The 19,739-nt window shown below is 37.0% G+C and overlaps 1 protein-coding gene and 2 pseudogenes across 1 annotated transcript; all 3 read right to left on the reverse strand.

Annotated features, from left to right (window-relative positions):
* Positions 1–377: 377 nt before the first annotated feature.
* On the reverse strand, positions 378–1,316 carry LOC106835203 (olfactory receptor 4F15-like). Its single transcript, XM_014847376.3, has one exon. It carries the CDS (start codon positions 1,314–1,316, stop codon positions 378–380), a length of 939 nt encoding a protein of 312 aa, XP_014702862.2.
* An 8,160-nt stretch (positions 1,317–9,476) lies between these two features.
* On the reverse strand, positions 9,477–10,332 carry LOC106835184 (olfactory receptor 4F3/4F16/4F29-like; annotated as a pseudogene).
* A 4,273-nt stretch (positions 10,333–14,605) lies between these two features.
* LOC106835201 (olfactory receptor 4F6-like) lies at positions 14,606–17,454 on the reverse strand (annotated as a pseudogene).
* Positions 17,455–19,739: the final 2,285 nt, after the last annotated feature.

Here is a 19,739-nt window from a genome sequence, read left to right on the forward strand (position 1 = left end):
AAGACAATTGGAAGTGGTGGATTAAGATGATAATCAGTTTTGCTTTGAAAAATTTTATATAGTAATTATAAGGACACGAGCAGAAAGCATTTCTTAATTTATCAAAAATAATCAAGATAAAAGTGCCACACAGAGATATCACGAATATTAAATAAAATAATTTACATAAAACATCTAGCAGAGGGTCTGAAACACAGATGCCTCCTATGTTAGCTCCTTTATCTTTATCAGTTAGGGTACTAGAGACACACAGCAACAGGGTAAATGCCTAAATGTAATCAAGTACAAAAAATTAATAGAGATATAAAATTTCAATGACTTTGTTTTCTCCATTGTTATTGAGGGTAGAGCTAGTTTTTTCTTAATCCTTAGAGTATTTAGGACATCTTCCTGTAACCCACAAGCTGATGGCAGAGTTTCTTCATTGCTGCCTTCATCTCCTTGTTCCTGAATGTATAGATGACTGGATTCAGAAAAGGAGTGAGGACTGCATCAAAGATCGCAAAAAACTTGTCCAAGCGTGATGAGGGGAAGGGCCATGTGTGGAAGAAGATCAACGGCCCAAAGAATAAAACCACCACGGTAACGTGGGCTGACAAAGTGGAGAGGGCCTTGGTTAAGCCACCTGAAGAGTGTTTCCAAACGGTGACCAGAATGAAGATGTAAGAAATAATCAGCATGAAGAAGGAGCCCACGGAGATGAGTCCACTGTTGGCTGTGACCATGAACTCTAGTCGATTGGTCTCTGTACAAGCAAGTTTAATGAGTTGAGGGAGGTCACAATAAAAGCTGTCCAATATATTAGGACCACAGAAGGGCAAGTCTACAACAAAAGCCAATTGGGCCACTGAGTGGATGAGGCCAAGGACCCAGGCTACAGCCAAAATCAAAATGCACATTCGTGGGCTCATGATGGTCAGGTAGTGGAGAGGCTTACATATGGCAACATATCTGTCAAAGGCCATGGCAATGAGCAGCACCATTTCTGTGCCCCCAATAGCATGAATAAAGAAGATCTGAGTTATACAACCTGTAAAAGAAATGGCTTTGTGTTTCCTGAAAAGGTCATAAATCATTTTGGGGGCTGCAATAGAGCAAACCCCCAGGTCAAGAAAAGAGAGGTTGGCCAGTAGAAAGTACATGGGAGAGTGTAAGTTAGGGTCAGCCCTCACAGAGAACACAATGAGGAGGTTTCCCATCATGCTTGCCATGTAGAACACAGTGGAAAAGAGAAAAAGAAGCAGCTGGATCCCCCATGAATTTGAGAGACCTAGGAACACAAACTCAGACACCACAGAGTGGTTGGCTCCATCCATTTCCTCTGCAAGTGGAGGTGACATAAATTTTACCTGAAATAGATAGTAAAGAGAAAATCAACTTTTTGGGGAGTTACTGACTGCATGAGTTTCAAATCTTAAAGAAAAAATATTGCCTTACTTCACGCAGCCAAAATACCTCTAATATAACCCCTTAAACAGTTTTTGGAGAAAATGGGCAGTAACACACTGCTAAAAAGCACCGCTTCTAATTCACCAGTCTCCCTAAAATTACCTGGGATTTGATAAGAGAAGATTAGGCAAAATCTTCTGCTGAATCAAAAGGTTATGAGAGGCAGACTAGGAATGCCCTGGAGTAACACGAAAGAAGAAAGAGGAAATGGAAATGAACTCAGTGATTTCTCCCTCACAGTTTGTTACTCATGCCCATGGAGATTCCCAAACCTCAGGCAATTTCTGATGACTTTCATTTTCCTTACTTCTTTGATTGCCTCCTACATGTAATGCTACCAGTCTCTTAATACTGACTCATGCTTAGCCTCATGCTATTGCAGTTGTATCAAATAATATTCACCTTTTCCTCACAAGGAGAAAAGTTAATGTAGAAACTTTAAAGGTATCCAGCTATTGCACAGCTCAAGGATTGGAAGTGATCACAAAGCTTGAGCTGTGACAGCATAGGATAGAGTAAGGACAAGCCAGAAAAGAGATTTATGCTGCAAAATCTGAGCATAGATGAGCTAATGCAATGTAGCAAACAAAATCCTATGTGATTGATATTTGCAGATCATTGTCCACACCATGTTCACTCTTCACTGTTCATGAAGTGGTGGAAAGAACGGTGCACTTGGAATCAGAAGAGTTGTGATGAAGTCCGATCCCTAAGTCTGTGGGAACTTGAGTAAGTTCATCTCCCATCCCTTCCACACTTGACTCACTTCCTTTCTTTTCCATTTAAGAAAAACATTTTTATTGCAACAAAATATACATAACATAAAATATACAATTTTAACCATTTGTAAGTGTACAGTTGAGTGGCATTAAGTTAATTCACATTTTTGTGCAACCATCACCACCATCCATTTCCATAACTTTTTCGTCTCCCCAAACTGAAACTCTCCACACATTAAACAACTCCCCATTCTCCTTTCCTCCAGCCCTGTACCTCATATAAGTGGAATCACACTGTATTTCTCCTTTTGTGTTTGGATTATTTCACTTTGCATAATATCTTCAAAGTTAATCCATGTTGTACCATGTATCAGAATTTCATTTATCTTTTTTTATTGAGATATAATTGACATATATTATATTAGTTTTATATGTACAACATAATGATTTGACATTTGTATATATTGCAAAATGATTCCCACAACAAGTCTAGTTATCATCTGTCACCATACACAGAATTTTTTTCTTGTGATGAGAACTTTTAGGATTTACTCTCTTAGCAACTGTCAAATATGCAATACCTTATGATTATTCAATTGATTTGAACTCAGTTTGATCATCTGTAAAGGGACTAAGGCAGGTGATGCTATGTAATCCTTTCAAGTCTAAAGCTTCTGTGATTTTATAACACAATGCTAACCCAGTATGTAATGAAGTTCATCACAATGATGGTATTCTCTATATTAGACTGCTACCACATTCACCATCGTTTCCCTCATCTGAAGTTGGTGATAAGTCCCTTATCCCATAGAAAGGCCTCTCTTCATATTAATCTTCCTCTTTTCTAATTCCTTTTGCACTATTTATATGACTCATTTGGCATATTATTGTAAATTTGCTATATCATTTATTATTCCCTTTATCATAAACATCTGTAATCAATCAACAAACATTTACTAAATGCCTACCATGCATAATGCATTGTTCCAGGACACTATAGATTTAATGAAGTAGTAAAGTACTCATTAACCTTAAGACTTTTAGCACTCACAAAAAGTATACACAGTAAAAACTGTGCTATGTAAAGAATGTCTAATAAGTAGTATGATTATAGAATATTTGAAGCAGGAAAGATAGCCATGAGCCAGGGTATCAGGGCTGTCTTCAGAAAGAAATCAAGACCTATGGTGCACTTTAAGATATAGATGTAGTTTATTTGTATACGTAGCTTCATATCTGAGTTTAAAGAATTACTGAGACACAATCAGGTAACATCTCCCAGTCTTGAGCAGTGGTTGATGAGCTATCTATGGAAAAAATAACACCAAAAACCACAGAAAAAACCAGTGGCTACTATGTGCAAGACACCACAATGACTCCTTTACGTGTACTGTCTTACTTGATACTTACAAAAGCCATGAAAGCTGGTATTATTAGCTCCTTTTTACAGAGAAGGAAATTGAGACAAGGAGAGGGGCAACATATTATAACAGTAAGTGGTAGAACTGATATGGATACTCTGGTCTGCCTCTTAACCAGTATGTGAAGAACACTTTGCTTTTGTCTCACGACTCTGCTTGTAGGATACACCTTAGTCACTTTCTGGATGCCCCACGTTCTACTCTCAGCAATCTGGGAAGATCTAAGTGAGCGAGAAGGAAGCTTGTCCTCAAATATTCATAAGCGTCTGTATCTCTTAAACTACTTCAAATGCATTCATAATTCATTCTGGACGTTTAAATAAGCATGGTAGAAGAAGCCAAATCTGTATAATACCTGCATCTCAGAGCATCTTGGTTGAGTTTCCAGATCACCACTGTCTTGATCCACATGAATTCCTTTAGCTTCCTATAGAAGAGACAGTTCTCACTAAGCTCTAATTAATAGAGAAAACAAAGGTGCTCTGTTTCCAGGTCAAGAAATGAAATAAAACCTAGAACTAAACCAAGTCAGATTCCATTCCCACTTACAAGGTCGCCTCCTAACCATTCTGATTCCCCTTTTTAGATCTCAACCTTGGATATCAATGGGTAGAAAAAAAAAAGAAAAGAGAAAGACTTGAGTTTCTGACTGCAAGCCTTTTTTTCTTATCATTTGTATTGACTCTTTCTCATTAAGCTAGATGAAAGCTACATCTGTTGGACAACGTAACATTTACTTCTCAACAAAACAATCCAGTCACCAGAAAGATCTATTCAATACTGGCCTTTGGGGACTTCAACATTGTACACCGATAGCCCTAAGCTAGTTCTGTATTTGCCACCAACCCACTCATTTAAGGACCTCGTATGTGACTGCTTCCAAACAATTTGACACGTTCAACCTTCCCTTGGTTAAAACTAGCATTACTTCATGCACAAATAGCTATAAAAATGCTATTATTGTAGGAGAAATGGCTAATTGGCACACAGGAGAATACTGACCAAATGATACTGCGGAAACTTGAGATCGCCAACATGAGTTCATTTATCCAAGGGAATTGTCACCCAGAATCCTGACAGACCAATAGAGGAAGCTATTAAGAAGTCACAAAAAGGAGGAAAAAGAGATCAAAAAAATTTTTTAAGAAACACCATTTTCTTTCATACTTTGAAATATTTATCTTCTGAGTAAGGTTAAAGAAGGATTTCCAAGGAATATAATTTTATTACATTTATACTAAAATCAACTCCAATAAAGTACCTTGGCAGGTAAAACAGAAAACTTGATGGAAACCTTCAGGATGGTTTCGAGTCTTACGTTCAAGTCTTTAATCCATTTTAGGTTGATTTTTGTGCATGGTGTAAGGTAATGGTCTACTTTCATTCTTTTGTGTGGCTGTCCAGTTTTCCCAACACCATTTATTGAAGAAACTCTCCTTTCTCCATTGTATACTCTTGGCTCACTTGTCGAATATTAGCTGTCCCTAAATGTGTGAGTTTATTTCTGGGCTCTCGATTCTGTTCCATTGATCTATGTGTCTGTTGTTGTGCCAATACCATGTTGTTTTGGTTACTATGGCTTAGTAGCTAAGTGAAATAAATCAGAGGGAGAAAGTCAAATACCATATGATCTCACTCATAATTAGAAGATAAAAGCAATGACAAACAAACACATAGCAACAGAGATTAGATTGGTGGTTACCATAGGGAAAGGGGGAAGAGGGGAGGACAAAAGGGGTGATTAGGCTCACATGTGACGTGATGGACTATAATCAGTTTTGGAGTGGGGAACATGATGTAATCTACACAGAATTCAAAATATATTATGATGTACACCTAAAAGCTATATGGTATTATAATCCAATGTTAGTCCAATAAAAAAATAAATATTAAAAAATATATTAAAAAAGAAATCCCTGGGATGCATGTGTATGTGTTTTAATTATTTGTAAAGTTATTCTTCTCTACAATCAAAAGCTAGCATATACATAATTCACATCGAACTGTTTAGGTATAGATTCTATTACATCATCCATAATACTTTTAAGTCAGAATCAACTGTAGTGTGTTAGAATTGGTTATAGATTATGAATTGGAAGTTTTAAATTCTATGCAAGTTTGGCCAATAACTCACCCCATCGCTTTGGATAACTCACTTGATATCTCTATAGTATTATTTCCTTATTTGTAAAATGAGCAGGCTATAGAAAATGATTTTTACAGGCCCTTCCAGGTCAAAAGCTATGTTCCTATGTTACACGCAGCTGTAATATTCCCATTGATTCAAGGGAGAAAGGTAAAGGGTACAAAAAGAAGAGACAAACATCAAAGAAAAGGTATCAGATAGTAGGTCTACTGTTGCATATATGACTTAGCAAACAAAAGAAAAAATTTAGAAGATAAATACAATTAAATCTTGGCACATTTTTACTAATCATAGAAGTAGAAAATGCAAATTGTAAGAAATCGTATATCTGTTTGGTGAGAAAGAGAGAGAGAAAAAAAATCTTTTTGTATTATGTACAGCCCTATAACTGCCCGACTAACTCCACTGGCTCATAGAAGCAAAGGGGAAAAAAAGCTTGCACAGGCAAAGAAAAACAACTAGCTAATGAGAAAAAAAATCCTGTTAAGCTAGAACACATTTCCATTCACTCACTGACATGAAACTACTACAAAGAGTTGGTGCAGGAAAAAATATACCGCATTTTAAGAAGTCAGCAGCTAACAGAGTAGACTTTTAAAGTACTCACCATGAAAAGGAAGAAATAAAGGAAGAAAGGAAGGAAGGAAGGAAGAAAGAAAAAAGAAAGCAAAGCAAAGCAAAGCAAAGCAAGAGTACATTGCCCCTAGAAGCTAGGAACACGGGGGAAAGAGAATAGATAGTGTGAGTCTATAGTGCACAGGGCAATATGCCCTCGTGTGTGGAACATCATTCTGCCTTACATGTGAGGTAATGTTTTAAAGACAGATATTTAAAAACAAATTAAAAAAATTAAAAATGAAAAGAGCCAGCACGAGATCTACAAATTGAAAAAAGGAAAATAAGCATGAAAACAAACGGGAGAGAAAAGACTCCAGAAAAATATTGCCACAAAGCAGATCAAATTCGGGACCAAATATTTCACCATGAATTTTTTAAATTTACGGGATTGATCAACTGTAGAGAGACATAGAGATTTAAAAGCTCAAAAAGGTATGACAGAAAAAGAGATTAAATATGAACAGACACATCTCAAGATGGAAATAGAAGGAAACAATTATTCATTACTGATAGTAAGGTAAAATTGGAAAGAGACTGGGGAAAGAAACCACTGCTGAAACACACCAGGAGAGAGAGAAAGACACGCATGAGAACCCAATGAAATGGAAATAAATTAAGAGATTAAAAGGTGTAGAGAAGTTATAGATACGGAAGATTCAATATACAGGTCCCTAAGAAACACAACAGAAGAGAACACATCTCTGAGGCTACCACTTGAGAAGACTTTCCAGAAAGAAAAGACTTGACTTTCCAGACTAAAAGAACACTCCATCCGAAAACCAAAAGCAAACAAAAAACACTAACACAAGATGTTCGAGAAATAACATTTGACAAAATACAACACATTTTCTTGATAAAAACTCTTAGCAAACCCGGTGCTCTAAATTGGAAAGAGGTAGAAAGCTGTTAAACTTGAAATTTATAAAAGAATCAAGGAAACTTTGAATATGTATTGATTTGAATGAAAATGAAAATGGTTAGGTCAGTGTTTAAGTTTTTAAACAAAATCCTCCTCATTCAGGAAGACAATTAGTAATATGAATCAAAAGCCTTAAGGATATGGCTGCTCTTTGCTCAGTAATTACATATCTAAGATTTTGTTCTAAGAAAATAATCAAAAAAGTGCACAGTGGAGGGGCTGGCCCCGTGGCCGAGTGGTTAAGTTCGCGCGCTCCGCTGCAGGCGGCCCAGTGTTTCGTCGGTTCGAATCCTGGGCGCGGACATGGCACTGCTCGTCAGACCACGCTGAGGCAGCGTCCCACATGCCACAACTAGAGGAACCCACAACGAAGAATACACAACTATGTACCGGGGGGCTTTGGGGAGAAAAACGAAAAAATAAAATCTTTAAAAAAAAAAAAGTGCACAGTGATGTATTATAGCACGTTTCCCATTAGTAAAATTTGATGACTCGCTATATGTGCAACAAAGGAAAGCTCATTTAAAAAATTATAGTACAAACTTCCAGTTATAAAATAAATAAGTCCTGGGAGTGTAATGTACAGCGTGGTGACTACAGTTAATAATGCTGTAGTGTATATTTGAAAGTTGCTAAGAGAATAGATCTTAAAAGTTCTCACCATAAAAAAAATTTGTTAACTATATGTGGTGATGAATGTTAACCAAACTTATTGTGGTGATCTTTTTACAATACACACAAACATCAAACCATTATATTGTACACTGAAACTAACATAATGTTATATGTCAATTATATCTTAATAAAAAATAGGATGAAAAATTTTCATACACAAAGGCAGGAACTACAAAAGAGGAGTGTCAGCACATCTTTCCTCAGGCTTCAGAGGATCTGATCTTTCACCTGAGATTCACCAGCAAATTTGTGTGGGGAAGAGGGTCAAAATTTGTCATTAATTGCAGCCTTGAATATTACTCTTCCCATCTTTTCTTAATAATCTATTACTGCTGCTGGTCATTTGGATGCTCATAGATGGCAGGCCAGTTTCACAACAAGTCCCCCAACCTACAGGTGAATAATAATGCCTTCGCTCAACATCTGCTGCTGTTCATTTGGTAACTCAGAAAGAAAAATGAGGTACACTTTGATTAGTTATTTATACCATTTCTAGGCCGTATATTTATTTGTCAAACTAGTTACTAGTTGTATGTAATATATTTTATCACATGAAAGTTTAATATATTTTTCCATTGTAGCTTTCTATCTCCAGTTTTGTAATAAATTTTCTTTTGTAGTATCTACACTTTGTATTTACTTTTAATTAGCTACAAAGCTGGTTCACATAATGTAGAAATCTTCTGTATTTTTATTCGTTTTGTCGTAAACCAGTGTCATCTCTTAGCTCCAAAATATTCAATCCATTTATAATTTTTTAATATGCACATAGTTTTCTTTGCAATATAAAAACAATCAATATAGTTTAGGAAGTAATTGTTGTAAAACTAATTATCATACACACTGAGTGGTGTAGGAATTCATATCTTCTGGTCTCAAAACATTTGATTAATTAATAATTTTAGAGTTTCCTGAATTGCCACTCTATGATTTATCCCAAATTTCACCTTTCAATTCTACCAAAATCTAAAACCCTTAGTACTAAATAATTCTGAGTGTGGATTGGCAAATCCAGATGTTAGAAGCCTCAAATTCTTAAAGCTACCCAGGCAATTATCTTCATTTTGTTTATTCTTCCAGGTAAATAGATACTGAAAAACTCAAAGGGCATGCATAAACAGTACATATGTAGATTAAAAGAGATGTGTCTTTGTGATTCACTACCGAAGAAAAAAGTATCCAACATTTTGTTTTAAAGGAAAACGTGCCCAGATGTGAGATTTCAGCCTTAACCAAAGTCTTCAGTTGTAAACAAGGACACTACCTTCCAAGGTTGAATTCACTCCTCCTCAATATTTTTAGGATCCTTAGAGCAAAGGTCCCTATGAAAACCGACCAGATCAGAACAGAGACTTTGAGGAAAGATTTCACAGTAGCTGTTGAAATCACTAACTAAATTGAAAAGATTTGTAAAGAATGTAAAGAGATTAATTTCCAAGGGTAGTCAAGATGAATCTGAATTTCTTTCTGAATGAAAGAACTCTTCCTGAAGTTAAACACCTTGCCAAACAGTCTTCTCATTGCCACCTTCATCTCCCTGTTTCTAAATGATAGATAATGGCACTCATAAAAGGAGTGTTAAGGGCATCAAAGACGACTAAAAATTTATCTGTGGGTAGGGCAGGGAATGGCCACACATAGACAATAGTGCAAGGACCAAAGAAAAGATCACCACAGTGATGTGAGGTGAGAGAGTAGAGAGGCCTCGGATGAACCACCTAAAGAGTGTTTGCGAACTGTGACCAAGATGAAGATGTAAGACACAATCAAGATGAAGAAGGTGCCCATGGAGATGAAACCACTGTTGGCAGTGACCGGAGACTCCAATCTATTTGTGTCCATACGTGCAAGTCTGATGAACCGAGGAGAATCACAGCAAAAGCTATCCAGTTTTCTGGGACCAGAAAAGGATAAGTTTACAACAAAAGCCAGTTGGGCCACAGAATGGATAAGTCCAAAGGTCCAAGCAATAGCCAAAAGGGAAAGGCACATTCTTAGGCTCACTATGGTCAGGTAGTGAAGGGGTTTACAGATGGCGATGTATTGGTCATAGACTTTGACTACAAGCAGCACCATCTCTGTACCACCAACAGTGTGAATAAAGAACATCTAAGTAATACAGCCTTTCAAGGAGAGGAGTTTACCTTCTCTGAAAAGGTCATAAATCATCTTTGGGTTTGCAGTGTTGGAAACACCTGTGTCAATGAAGGAGAGATTTGTCAGCAAAAAGTACTTAGAGGAAAGTAAGTGATGGTCTGCTGTGATTGTGAGCACAATGAGAAGGTTTCCTAGCATACTTGCTGTATAAAATACTGTGAAAAACAGAAAAGGAAGAATCTGAATCTCCCAGGAACTGGAGAGTCCCAGCAACAAAAATTCAGACATCGTTGGGTCATTTCCTCCACCCATCAACTTCGTGTGCGAGAGTGACCCGAAGTGACCTGAAGAGCATAAGAGGGAAAAAAAATATAATTTTTAAGTTGAAGGAAGTCTTGGTTACAGAGTGACACAAATGTGAAAAACTTAAAGATCGTCTTGCCATTTTACACAGTCGCTTAGAATGTACATAGTACAGGAATCACAGAAAACCAGCATCAGAAATTTTTCCTTGCCTAGATCTTTGGTATTACTGAATCATATGCCTCAAATTTAGTTTGAGCTTTAGTGTACTATCAAGAAATGAAATTATAGGCAAAGTCATCTAAGAATTTAAGTAGGAGCACATCAGGAAATAGAGAGACTTATGCTTCCTAATTTCTACATGAAATATGCCACAATGGAAATATGTGCAAAAGGCACAGAGAACTGTCTGGCAAGGTGCTCTAATTTATTCTTTCTAATGGCTGCATAATATTTATGGAGTGGATATGCCACAATTTGTTTCCTTCTTTCCCTATTAGTAAGCATTTTCCTTTTTTCTAGTTTTTTCGCCCTTACAATGCTGCAAATAAATATGTGTATACATACATTCTTGTGTATTAATGATTTTCTTTCTATGTCATAGATTCCCAGGAATGGGATTGCTTGGTCAAAGTACATATATTTTTAATTTTAGTAGTTTTGCCTGATCGCTTTCCAAAAAGGCTGGAACAACACGTATTTACACAGGAATAAATTTTAACCCTTTTTAAAATTGTTGCCATTATAGTGGGAATAAAGTGATAGCTCATTGTTACTCTAATTTTTTTCTTTTTTTTTCTGGGAGGAAGATTGGCCCTGAGCTAACATCTGCTGCCAATGTTCCTCTATTTTATGTGGGATGCTGCCAGAGTGTGGCTTGATGAGCGGTGCCATGTCTGTGCCCAGGATCCGAACCTGTGAGCCCCAGGCTGCAGAAGCCAAGCCCATGAACTTAACCACTACACCACTGGGCTGTCCCCTTGTTACTCTAGTTTTCAAATTTCTAATTTCCAATTCTGTGACCACCAATAAATTTGAACATGTGTTTTCTTGCAGTTTGAATTTGCTCTTCTGTGAATTGTCTATTCATTTCTTTTCCCATTTCCTACTGTGCTGTCCTTTTCTTGTCAATTTGTAAGTTTTCTTTTTATATTACAGATATTAAACTTTTGTCATTTGTTACATATTTTTTCTAAATCAATCATATTTTAATTTTGTTTATGATGTTTTTTGCTATACCTAAGTTTTAATTGTTATATGATTAAATACAACTATTACTTATTTTATAGCTGTTGAGTTTAGTCTTAGTTAAGGTTGTACTAGCTCCTGGATCATATGTATACACCCTTAGATTTTCTTTTAATATTTTATTATTTTTTGTTTTCTATTTAGAACTGTGCTCTGATATTTTTGCAAATGTTTTAAAATATAAGTCCAGTTTTAATTTCTTCCAGATGAATAGGATTTAAATGGCACCACCATGTGTTAAATGATCCATTCTCTCTGTACTAAATTTAACTACCATTTTTGCATTATACTGAATTCTCAGATATTTTGGAATCTGCTTCTGAATTCTTTATTCTGTTTCTGCTGATATATTTGTCTACTTCTGTAGAAATATCAGCGTATTTCACAATGAATTTTTGCTAGTCACTATGTCTGATAAAGCAAGGCCCTCCTTCACTGTTCTTATATTTCATATTTTCTTGGCTATTGTTGAGCATATATTATTCGATATAACCTTTAAGGTCATTTTATCCAATCCTCCCCCAAAATTCTGATAGACCTCTGATTTGAATTGCATTAAATTTATACATTAACTTTGAATGAAGTAGCATTATTATGATGGTCTCTTCTCATCTAAGAACATAGTTCACCCATCTAGTTGTTCAAATCTTGTTTCATGTTCTGCAATAAGATTTTGCCTTTTTTTCATGTATGGTCTATGCTTTCTTAGTTAAAATTATTCCTATGTGTTTTATAGCCCTTTTTCTTGGCATTATGGATGGAACATCTTTTCTTTTTTCTATTTCAAAGTTCTTTTTGCTAGAATGGAGGAAATATTTCTTTTTGTTTGTTCTGTGTAGCCATATTCCTACATTCTGTTATTGAGTATAACAGTTTTTTACTGAAATGTCTTGGGTTTTCTAGGTTTATAATAATGTAACCAACAAAAGAGATAACTTTTTTTGTATTCAATTTTTGCTGTTTAAACATCCTTAGTGGCACTAAACTCTCCTGGTAGTCTTAATTCTCAAACTGCTCCTCTCGTCATTCCCTGGTTTTTCATCCTTCGTTCACTGTATAAATAATAACATTATTTATGATGTTACCTTAGTCTCTTCTTTTAATAGGCTTTCTTTGTATTTGAGTCATACCCTTCCCAAAAGCTTGACCACTGTGTGAAAGGCAATATATGTGAAAAGGTCTAGTAGTTTTGTTAGCATTTAAATGCTAGTTGAATCTGAGTAGGTATGTCATTAATCTCCTAATTCTATCCTAAACAATATAGTCATATTTTCCATAGCCTACCAAGCATTATCAGCTAGATGCTTATATATTAATCTTGTGCATGTGACATTTCAACAGAACTCATAATCATCTACTCCCCAATGCAGCTTTTCCTCCAGATCTGTTATATATAATATTACAAACATCTCATCCATCCCGCACTTCTCAAATCTTCCATTTGCTTTCACTAACCATTAGCAAAATCCTACAGTGCAGGGCAACTGATTTCTCCCCATCTAATCTGAACATGGCCATCAGATTACTTTCCTAAGTATCACTTTGATTATATCAATATAATTGCCTCTGAAAGCACAAATTCCTAACTTAAAATATGCTGCTATAATTTGGCTCCCTACCATCTTTCATGAATGTTCTTCCTCTGTGCTCCTACTTTCATGAAAAGTTTATTCCCCCTTAATACTATCTGCTCCACCATCCCTCAATGACTTCCTTCTTAATTCCTTGCAGTCTGACAGCTGTCCCCTCCACCTTCTTAAAACTGGTGTCCTGAAGATCACTAAATACCTCAGAGTAGCTAAATCTTTATCCTTATGATCTCTCTGCATCACTTCATACTGTTCACCATTGCTTGCATTCTGAGAAGTATTGTAGATAGTGGGGTGTGCAAAGACTCTGTTATCTCTCCCTATTGGTAATGTCTATTCTACAGGCTCGATCTAAAGAAGATAACTCTTCAAATAAGAATTCTAACTAGAGTCATTAACTTAGAGAAAGACTTAAATCTTTGCAGGTTAGAGGTCAAGGAGCAGATCATCCCTAAATACACAATACAAAACTCAACTTTATATTCAAATGTGTAAATTCTAAAATCTGCTTTGGGCATCCTGCTGAATGTTTCAAAAATGATTTTCTACCCTAAAGAATCCATCGGAAAACTATTAGAAATATTCAAAAACTGCAGCAGAGTTGCAGGGTACAAAATCAGTTTACAACTTACAAAAATTAGTTGTATTTCCATACACAAATAACAAACTAGCAGAAAGAGAAGTCAAGAACAATCCTACTTACAATTGCATCAAAAAGAATAAAATATCTAGGAATAAGTTTAAGTGAGGAAATGAAAGACCTATACAATGAAAACTATAACATTTTTGAATGAAATCAATGATGACATAGAGAAATGGAAAGATATTCCATGCACATGGGTTGGAAGAATAAACATAGTTAAAATGTTCATACTACATAAATCAATCTACAGATTCAATGTAATCTCAATCAGAATCCCAGTGACATTTTTCACAGAAATAGAACAAAGAATCCCAAAATTCATAGGGTGAAACAATAGACCAGGAATAGCTAAAGCAATCCTGAGGAAAAAGAACAAAGCTGGAGGTATCACAATCTCTGACTTCAAAATATACTACAAATCTGTAGTAATCAAAACCGTATGGTACTGGTACAAAAACACAACACAGATCAATGGAACAGAATTGAAAGAACAGAAATAAAACTACACATCTATGGACAGCTAATCTTCGACAAAAGAGCCAAGAACGTACAATAGAGAAAGGAAAGTCTCTTTGATAAATGGTGTTGGGAAAACTGGACAGCTGCATACAAAAGAATGGTACGTGAATCAAAACTACATTGAGACGTCAGCTCACTTTTGTAAGAACGGCTATAATTAACAAGACAGGAAACAATGTGGATGTGGAGAGAAGGATGTCAGAAAAGGATGCAGAGAAGGATCTCCAGGATGTGGAGAGAAGGGAACTCTCATACACTGCTAGTGGGAGTGCAAACTGGTGCAGCTACTATGGAAAACAGCATGGAGATTCCTCAAAAAATTAAGAATGAAACTACCACATCATCCAGCTATTCCACTGCTGAGTATTTATCCAAAGAACATGACAACACGAATGCATAAAGATACATGCACGCCTATGTTCATCGCAGCATTATTCACAATAGCCAAGATTTGGAAGCAACCTAGGTGTCCATCAAGGGATGAATGGATAAAGAAGATGTGAGATACATACATAATGGAATACTACTCAGCCATAAGAAAAGTGAAAATCGGCCGTTTGTGACAACATGGATGGACCTTGAGGGTATTATGCTGAGTGAAGTAAGTCAGAGGGAGAAAGTCAAATACGGTATGCTCTCACTCATAGGTTGAAGATAAAAACAATGACAAATGAACACAAAGAAACAGAGATTAGATTGGTGGTTACCAGAGGGGGAGGGGAGAGGAGGAGAAAGGGTGTGTGGCACATGTGTGTGGTGATGGATTGTAGCTGGTCTTAGGTGGTGAACATGATGTAATCTACACAGAAAAATTAAAATATAATGATGTACACCTGAAATTTATATAATTGTAAAACCAAGGTTGCCTCAATTAAAAAAATAAAATGTTGAGAAGATGAAAAAAAATACTCTATTCCTGTTAGGACAAGAACAAGTTTTTGATCAATGTCTGATGAATGGAGTTAGAAAGGAAAGAAATAATTTGTAGACAGCATGAAAAAAGATTATCAAAACTGAGAAGCGGTTTTAATATTTTATTTCATTTTTTTGAACAGGCACTTAACACTATAGATGAATTGTTTAAAGCCCTTTACAAGTATTAATTCACTTCGTCCTTATAACCTTATGAGGAAGGTACCTTTAATCATTTTTGTGAGTCGAAAACAGTCAAATTTCAGACGGTTCAACTTACATCTGTTTTACAGAGGACAGAATTTAGGCATAAAGAGATTAAGCAATTTGTTTATTAGTGAAAAGCAAAGTTAAGCTTGAAGTCAGGTAGTCTGGCTCGAGTCTGTGCCTTTAACCATGTCACTGAAAAAGAAAACAGTTAACATAACTCTGAGGAATCTTGCTGATTTCAATATAATTAGGGCAAGGATTATCATGAGCTAGGACAGAATTCTTAAATAGGTCATTGTCTTTGCCCATTACCTGGCCCCATTGTTCGAATCCCCTGACAGTACAGGAACACAGCTTTTGAAAGAACTGGAGTATTTACAAGGCTTAATTCCTAGTAACTACTTGCACTAGCTGAACTGTTTAAGAAATCATAACCCAGAGATCCAATTTTAGGCTGATGTTGTGATTAAAAAAATAAAAAATAATTCAAAATAACTTTAGGTCTTTCCTTTCATTTACTGAAGGGCAATATATATGGAAGGGTTAAAGATAGTCAACAATACCTCTTTAAAAGCCCCTTTTCATCTTATTTCTTTACACATTACAACTGCTCCCACACATGTCTCACTACAGAACATCAAAAAAAACCCACTGCTAATAATTTCAATTTTGTCATATATCCAAAGCACTTTTCTTCAGATTCTGCATCACAAACCCTGAAAATCAATCTAACAAGGGAGGATCCTTCTCAGAACACAGAGTAAGAAAAGAGATACAAGAGGCCAGTCCAGAATCCTCCTTATGAAGGAGGGGCAAAAAATTGTGGAAACAGTCTCATATTAATACTTCTTATTCCATTAGATTTCACAAGAAAGAAAAATACCATATCTTCCTTGGTTATGAGCAGAAAAGACGTTAAGAAAATCCAGGACATTGGTAGGTAAATTAGTAAGTAAAGCATCGCTGGTGCTGTGCTTCATGGGATTCGTGTTGGCAGCATAGGCAGGGCATGTTAGAGATGTTTGTCTTTCTTAATATCAAAACCACTTAAAACAGCTTCCTGAAACTCAACACCTGACTGAATATTCTCCTCATTGCCACCTTCATCTCTTTGTTCCTAAAGGTGTAGATGGTGGGGTTCAGAAACGGTGTGATAATTACATAAAAAATGGCAAGGAACTTATCCACTGGCACTGTGGGAAATGTCCAGGAGTACACAAAAATACATGGGCCAAAAAACAGGACCACCACAGTGATGTGAGCTGACAGTGTAGAGAGGGCCTTGGACAAGCCATCTGAAGAACGTTGCCAGACAGTGAGCAAGATGAAGATATAGGAGATGATCAGAATGCAGAAAGTTCCCAGGGAGATGAAACCACTATTGGCAGTGACCATCAGCTCCAATCTGTAAGTGTCTGTGCAGGCAAGACTAATAAGTCGAGGAAGATCGCAGTAAAAGCCGTCCAATTCATTGGGGCCACAGAACGGTAAGTTTACAACAAACACAAGTTGGATCAAAGAGTGGATGATTCCAATGGTCCAGGAAGCCACCAAGAGTAAAATACAAGTTCTGAAGTTCATGATGTTCAGGTAGTGGAGAGGTCTATGTATAGCAACATAACGGTCAAGGGCCATGGCAATGAGCAGAACCATCTCAGTTCCTCCCATAATGTGAATAAAGAATGTCTGAGCAATGCAGCCTTGGAAAGAGATTACTTTTCTCTCCTTGAAAAGATCAGAAATCATCTTGGGGGCTGTACTGGAGGAAACCCATATGTCAATAAAGGAGAGGTTGGCCAGCAGGAAGTACAGGGGGGAGTGCAAGTGAGGGTCAGAGATCACTGTGAGCACAATGAGGAGGTTTCCCAAAATACCTGCTACATAGAACACAGAGAAAACTAGGAAGAGGGCTAGTTGCATCTCCAAGGAATTGGTGAGTCACACCAACACAATCTCAGACACCACCGAATGATTTCCTCCCCACATGTCACTTTGGGCTCCAAATTTGCCTGAAAGAATGGGAAAAATAAGAAATTGGAATTACCGGCAGTATCAGTCAGGGTTCCATTAAAGAAGCAGAATCACTAGCGGATAATGTACTCAAGGATTTGTGACAGTGACTTGACCTTACATAATCATTGAGGCTGATTCAACAGTCTCTGTAAGTCTGTTGTCTGTGCATCTGATACTGTAGCTTAAAGTCCACAGCACAGGCAGTCAGGAAGGGAAGATGGATGTAAAATGTGGCAGAACAAAAATCAACTGGAACCTACAAGCAAGAGCTAAAGACTGCAAGGACAGACTAAAACCAGTGTCAGCGCTCACCGTCTCTGACCTTGATGGTAGGGTGCCCTGCTGAAGCCAGGGCCCTTCACCACAGAGCTAAATACACACCTGGCCCACGAGTCAGAGAAGCTAAAGAGGGATCCAAGGAAGGTGCAGCACTTGCAGTTCCGGTCACTGCCTCACACCAGTGAGACAAGCCAGCAGAGAAGTGACAAAGTGTGTGAACTACAAATATGGCTTCTTCTTCACTTCTGCCCTCCAAATATTGCCAAAGAATCTCTCTTGCAACCCATCCTAGTTGGAAACATACAGGAATGGGACTTCTGGGGAATTTAGCTCAATCTAGAAAAGTTGACATAATACAAAGCCACCACACTGGCTATTTAAAAGAATGTACGAATTTCAAAAATTATGTTGATACTAAAATTTGACTAGGGCAATATGAAAAAAAATTTTCAGGCCAATATCATCTATGGATTTAGATGCAAAATTGACAAAAATGATTTTGCCAAAAGGAGGAAAAGGGGCAGTGTAGCAGTTAGGTTCCCCAAACGCAAAAATTGAGGTTGAGTTTGGGGTACAAGATGCTTATGAGAGATCAACACCTTTAACGGAAGTCACAGGAAGCAGGATTGGGCAAAGGAAGAAATCTAATTGCAATGCAGACCCCACAAAGCCCTGTCACATGGAGCTCTTGGATGAGTTTTGCTCCATCAAATTGTCCCACGTCGGGTGGAAAAGCTCCCCCTCGCTTGGTCATCCACCACGTGTGGATTGCTCCAGGCACGGTGTGACTTTAGGGCTCGCTGCTGCTGAAGCAGATGCCAGGGAGCTGACAGCTAGAGGCTGTCTGTTAATGGCATGCCCCACAGCTGGGCAGCGTGTCCATCCTTGAAGGGAAATCTGGTGGCAGGGAGGGCAGGAGATGATGGATTTTAGTCTAGATACGTAACATTTGAAGTGAGAGGTGGACATCCAGGTACCAGTGTCCAATAGTATACATCGTTAAACTATATTTATGTATATATTTTTCTTTGCCTATGTTGCATACATCGATGATAAAAAGAAAATGAAAAATCCACAGACTTTCAGACAGTAGATGTGAAAAAATCAAATCAGATGGTAGTTAACTGTAGAAGGGAGGGAGGGGAATAAAAATAGAGAAACACAGGCACTTTCTAAGGTACTAGGAAACTCTTTAACCTGGGTGATAACTGCACAGGAGTTCATTTTATTATTTAAATACACACAGATGTTTTATATGCTCTTCTGTCTGTAGAATATATTTCATAATTTAAAAAAAATAATGAGAAGATGGATAGGGACATTCCAGAGAGAGGAAACAGCATCTGCAAAAGTACAGAGGTGAGAGTGAGCAAGCAGTCTTTTGATACAAATAATGACTTATTTTGGCTTCCACAAAACGTTGTGTAGGAGAGACATAGGAGAAAAAAATGTAAAGATATGTGGACAACAGATTGTAGAGGTCCTGGAAAGCCAGTCTATGGAGGATGAAATCCTGTGTAGTGGAGTAGCTGCCAGGTAGGGTTTTTAAGTTGAGAAGGGCTTTATTTATGTAAAGTAATGTTTTTAAAAAGAAGGTAAGGCTACAGGGGTAGCTTAGAAATCATTTGCTTAAGTATAATAATTGAAGCCACAAGAAATATATATCTAGAGAAAAGATCAGAAGACTACTGGAAAAGCCCAAGATTTAAAGTCTGTGAAAAGGAAACAAAAACAGTGATGCAGGCTGAGAAAGGGTGCCAGAGAACCAGGAGAGTTCAGGGCTCTAGCAGCCAAAATATGAGATTATTTCAAGAACGTGAAGAGTGTTGCAATGGAATCAGGCAGAATAATTCAGTGTTTCTGGATCACTAATACGAAAATGGATATTTGAAGGCAATGTATTCCCAATGCCTAGAACATACCTAACTCATCAGATATGCTCAATAAATATTTACCGAATGAATAAATGAATAATGGAG

The sequence above is a fragment of the Equus asinus genome, chromosome 2, assembly GCF_041296235.1.
Source record: "Equus asinus isolate D_3611 breed Donkey chromosome 2, EquAss-T2T_v2, whole genome shotgun sequence".
Lineage (NCBI taxonomy): Eukaryota > Metazoa > Chordata > Mammalia > Perissodactyla > Equidae > Equus > Equus asinus.